This window comes from Pteropus alecto, unplaced genomic scaffold (assembly GCF_000325575.1).
Source record: "Pteropus alecto unplaced genomic scaffold, ASM32557v1 scaffold30, whole genome shotgun sequence".
Taxonomy (NCBI): domain Eukaryota; kingdom Metazoa; phylum Chordata; class Mammalia; order Chiroptera; family Pteropodidae; genus Pteropus; species Pteropus alecto.
Window position 1 is genome coordinate 278,970 of NW_006429782.1, and position 5,399 is coordinate 284,368.

A 5,399-nucleotide genomic window follows, 5' to 3' on the forward strand; every position below is an offset into this window, starting at 1 on the left:
CGCGCGGAGTAGGCAGCCCTTGATGTTTACCGGCATTTCCACACACAGCCCTGCGGCGTGGGGACTGGCCGAGCCCTCGGTTTACGACGAGTGGGGAAACTGAGGCCCAGGGAACTTAAACCAGCGACCGACGTCGCCAGGCCCCCAAGGGCAGGATTGTATTGGGTTCATTTATTCACCATCGCCTGATCACCTCCTTATACCTGCCCCTGAAGAGTCCCCCCCATGCTTGCGGCTGGTTAGAGCTGGGGTGAGGGCTGCATTATGGAGCTCGCCTTTGGTCTCAGCGTTCACGCTCCATCTCTCCCCCGCCCCCGCCCCCGCAGCTGTGGCCCAAAAGACTCAGCTCCACGTTTTCCAAAGAAGATGCTGCCAGTGACAGTGGCCGCTGGATCGGGTTTAAGAAGGGCTCCCGCCGAGGCCGCCCGGCGCTGCTGCCCCGCCTCCCCAGGCCTGGCGCTGGACCAGCCTTGGTTTCCCGGCCCGAGGGGTGGCCTGGGCAGCCGTTGGGAATCTGGTGTCGAAAGATGACCACAAACGGCCGCACTCTGGGAGCCTCGGGAGCGAGGGAAATGGGGCAATCACTTTGGGGTGCCTCCCGGGGGACCCTCCTAACAGCTGGAGGGCTCGGAAGAGGGTCCGGAGAAATATCAGGATGGGGGAGCCTCCGGCGGTGGGGATGGGGCGGGACCGGCTCTGGTGGCACATCGCCCAGGTGGGGGCCCAGGTCTGAGTCTGGGGCCCGAGGGAGCCGTGGGAGAGGTTAGAGCGGGCACCAGGGGCAGAGCATGCCGGGTGCTGCTCAGAAACTTGCTCATAGTAACCCAGTGATGCTCACCCCAGCTCTATGCGAAGGGGGGACGCTGTTCGTATCCCCATTGCACAGATGGGGAGGGTCTGGCTCTGTGCCTGGGTGGGAAGTGCTGCCGCCTCCCAGCTGAGGCCCGGGGTATGAGGGTGCCCGTCCACGGCCACCCACAGCCGCCCTGCCATGCCGGCACTCAGGCTCCTGGCCTTGCTGGCCGGCCTGCTGGTAACCTCCAAGGCTGCTGAGTGTCTGCCCAGGCCAGGAGTCCCTATATCCACTGGGGGTCCAGCCACAGGGGGAGAGGCACAGGTGGAAGGGACCAGGGGCCCAGTCTTTGCTCCCCGGGCCCAGGCCACACAGCCAGACCAGTCCTGAGCAGTCCCAGAAGGGATGCACGGGGCCTGGGCCACCTTTGTGCTGACCATGACCTCCAGCTGCTCCCAAGAACTGGTGAGGAGGGGGCCTGGCGCACCAGAAGGGGGCTATGGGGCCAGAGGGTGCCCTGGGGCTAGGGGAAGGCCTGGGGGGGGCACAGAGGGGCCTGCGAGGTGGGGGAGCTCAGGGCGGGAAGGGTCGCAGAGAGGGAGAAAGCTCAGGATCCATAGGGTGTTGCTTGGCCGATGAGCAGGGGAGGGGTCTCTGGGAGGGGTGAGGGGCTTCGAGAGGGAAATGGGAACCCCAGAGAGGGGAAGCGGGCCCTGGGGAGTCTCGGTCTCCTTATCTGGAGACGGGGGCGACGGCTGTGGACGGAGAGGGCCCGAGGGCTGCGGGCAGCGCAGGTCAGGCTGGTGACTTTCGCACCCTACTCTCCCTCGCTGATCCGCTGGCCGCTCTCGAGAACCGTGGGCAGCCGTGAGAACCCGGCCGGAGCGGCTCCGAGGCTCAGCGGGGGAGGCTCAGCTAGTGCGCGTGCTGAGCCCCAGTCTGTGAGGGCCCGACCCCCTTAGCCACCTCTCACTTGGCTTGAGAATATGCCGTGCAGCAAAGCGGAAAGGCACCCACGGGACACTGGCCAGAGACTGCGCCGCCTGCACGGCCGAGGCTGGCGAGCCTCACGCCGAGGACCGAACCGCAACGGTGAATCAGAAATAGTTACATGGAAATAATACAGGAGTAGAACTCTGTATTACATAATACCGTTTATTAAACTAAATGTTTTATTAACGTAAAAATTTAAGCAATGTCATTATTTGTAACATATCACATTACATGTTTATGTATAGTTAAATGTATGTAGTCACTGATAGAATTATAGTAAATTTAATATATAAAGAGCACCCAACAATCAAGAAGAACGAAACATAGCCCAGCAATGTAAACATGTGTAAAAAAGTAAACAGTTCACAAAGAAAAAGACCATAGAATCTTGAAGACACGGACTCATTATATGACAAACGGGAGCTAACTCGCTTGAAGATCCCGTTTTTTTTCGACCTGTGGGATGTGCAAAAGTCCTTTGAGAATACTGGGCGTCCGCCTGGGTGGGCAGGTAGCCGGGTCCCCCTGGCAGGGTGGATCTGCGCCTCTGAGACGGCAGCGCCACACCTGGCTTTGCCCCACCTGTCACTTTGCACCATGCAGGGGATGAGGGTACAAGGATCGTTCCTGCCACGTGGCTGGAAGGAAAAGAGCCTAAAAATGATCCAGCGTCCCCAGGAGGTGACCACAAAGTGCACGAAGTCTGGTTCACCCACCTGGGGAAGCACTTCGCGGCTGTGTAACGGTGGAGGCGCCTCGTTCAGTGACCTGTGGGGTCTTCACGGGACACGGGGGGCAGAGCAGCGTGCGTGTGTGACATTCTCGGCTGCAGGCGGGGCGCCCAGAAGCCCAGGAGTACCAGTCAGTTTTCTTGGGGGCCGAGGGGCGGGGATGTGTGAGGCTTTCCAGTCATCCCGGTGGCAGGAGCCGTGGTGGGGGGACATTGATGTGTCCCTTAGATTCTTGGCCCACGCGAGGGCAGACATTGAAGGTTAAGGATGAGGTGAGGAAGACACTGTGCCTGTTCGAGCCGCAGGGGGATCTGCGTTTGGGGCGCCGGCGGCCTCGCTCCCCCAGCCACACCAGGGGGCAGCGCTCTGCCGAGCTGTGACGTGGGCCTCAGGGCGATGCCACTGGCTCAGGCGCCCAGACCCACCCAGGGGCCCAGTGGCGACTTAGGTCAAGTCGCTGCCTGCTCCTCATTCACATGAGGAAACTGAGGCCCAAGAGCACGTGCTCCCCCAGCCTGGAGCCCCCCACACTGACACAGTCAAGAAAAGAGTGTTTTTCTTTTTCGAAGAGAAGGGACAGAGAGAAAGACAGGGACCGGAGGGGCTGAGGCCCCCCGCGGCCTCCGCGCTCACGTCCCAGTGACCCATCTTCGTGGCCGTTGCTGGTTGCACCACCCACAGCTGGAGTGGGAAGGGGCCGAGGCCACAGCTTCCAGCCCCAACTTCCCCTCCACCTGCCAGCCCGACCCCCAGCCCACAGGGCTCCCTGCCTGTTACAATCACCTTCTCCCGCTCCCCGCTTACACCAGCCAGGCGCCCTCCCCCTCCCCCGCTGCCTCCACCTCCAGGCAGGCCCCCCTGAACTCTCCTGCCTGCCCCAGGCCTGTGGGGCCTCTGGACCGCCCCCCGCCCTGCAGGAAGGATCCCCTTGGTGGGTGAGTCATCCGGCACACCTGCATTTTCCTCTTTTGGTTAAAGCTTTATTGAAATATACTTTGTAAACCACAGGACTCACCCACGTAAGTGGTACCTGTTATGGAACCACGACCTCTATCCAGTTCCAGAACATTCTCCCACCCACCCCCCAACTCCGAGTCCACTTCCTGTGTGTGGACGTGCCTGCTCTGGACGTGTCACGCGCCGTGTGTCCGGCTCCTGTCGCTGGGTGTCATGTCCTCAGGGTCCGTCCAGTTGCACTGGCCCCAGCGCCCCGGTCCTTAACCCCGGGGGGGCGGGGGCTACCACGGGTCCCAGGAGACTCTGCTGTCACTGGTGCCTCTGAGGTCCTGGGAGGCTGCACACAGTTAACCACGGAGCCTGAGTGGGAGGGGAGGAGGTGACTCAGACATGGGGGCCACCTTGGTTTGTCCCCTGTGACCGTGGGGACTTATTCTGGTGTCTCCTGTGAGTAGGGAGGGAACTCAGGTTTTTCCCAAATTAACCGAGTCCCAGCGGCGTGGACGTCCGGGCGGGTCGCTCTCCGTGGGGCCGTCCTGGGCACTGTGGGGGCTGAGCAGCACCCCGGCCCCCTCACTCGATGCCAGTGTGACCACTGCTGACGTCCCCAGACCTGTCCCAGTGGCCCCTCAGGGCAGAATCACTGGTGCGAGAACTCGCAGGTCTCAGGAGGGCACACGGCTCTGTGGCCCCCTGCTTTTCCCGTCCCTTTTTCGGTCCCCACGATTGGGACTCACCCCAGGGCTTGGACACGCCGGCCACGTCCTGCTTGGCTGGGGCCACAGGGACCCAATGGGGAAACATGGAGCGTGGTGTGTGTGCCCCTCCGAGGGCTGCGTCATGCTGCCCCTTGTCCGGGGGACCCTGAGCCGGTCCCTCCCGCATGCCCCTGGAGTGTGGTTCAACCCCCAGCTCTTGGTGGCCACAGAGATGGAAGGAGGAAGTGGGGCGCTCAGCCCGGGCATGGGGCAACCCCAACGGCCTCCAAGTGTCGGGCTATAAGAGGGGGTGGCCGGCAGGGGAACCGGAGCCCTGCCCGACCATGACCCCAAGCCACAGGCCCTCCAGCCCTGCCCTGGCCTCAGTCCTGCTGGCCGTGCTGCTGGCTGGTGAGTGGGGCCACGTGTCCGCCTGTCCACCTGTTCACATGCTGCTGACTCTGGGGAATGTCCACCCACAACACCAGCCCAGCGCCCTCCTGGCGCAGACGGGGAGACTGAGGCAGGACCTGGGCAGGACACGCGTGGGCTGAGTGCTCTCAGGGGAGGGAAGGAGCGAGGGGGAGCTCTGGGACTTCGACTCAGTTTCCCCATCTGTAAAATGGGCGAAGCCCAGAGCTGCCCTCCTGGGGAGGGGGCTGCGGGGAGGGCCGCTGACGCCACATGTCCCCAGGTGCAGCGCAGGCGGCCGAGATCGTGGGGGGCCGGGAAGCCGAGCCACACTCGCGGCCCTACATGGCGTCACTGCAGGTGATAGGCAACCACTTCTGCGGGGGCACCTTGATCCACCCCAGATTTGTGCTGACCGCGGCCCACTGCCTGCAGAACTTGTGCGTGCCCCACTGCCCCGGGTCTGGGGGGGGGTGGCCTTGCCCCAGGTCTGGGGGGGTGTCACCGAGGTGGCTGTGCCCTGAGCCTCAGGCTGCCGGGGAGGATGGGGGGATGGGATGTGGGGGCCCGCGATGAGCGCCGTGACCCTCCAGACCCCTCGCCTTGGTGGACGTGGTGCTCGGGGCCCACAACCTGCGGGAGGAGGAGCCCAGCCAGCAGAAGCTCTCCGCCGTCCGCCAGTTCACCAACAGCTACGACCCAGAACAGAAGCTCAACGACGTGCTGATCTTGGAGGTGGGTGGGCGCCCCATCGGCCGCCACCGGCTGGCTGGTGCGGTGTGCCAGGCCCGTGCCTGTGCCCGGCTGGGCCTATTG

At 63.3% G+C, this 5,399-nt stretch overlaps 1 protein-coding gene across 1 annotated transcript in view; it reads left to right on the top strand.

The window, feature by feature from the left end:
- The first annotated feature begins 4,516 nt into the window (after window positions 1-4,516).
- Window positions 4,517-5,399, top strand: part of LOC102898051 (myeloblastin) — a 2,561-nt gene continuing 1,678 nt past the window's right edge. Inside the window, exons 1-3 of the mRNA XM_006904040.1 lie at window positions 4,517-4,583; window positions 4,867-5,023; window positions 5,177-5,318. Of these exons, the coding sequence (XP_006904102.1) occupies window positions 4,517-4,583; window positions 4,867-5,023; window positions 5,177-5,318 (366 nt within the window). The remainder of the gene's footprint in view (window positions 4,584-4,866; window positions 5,024-5,176; window positions 5,319-5,399) is intronic.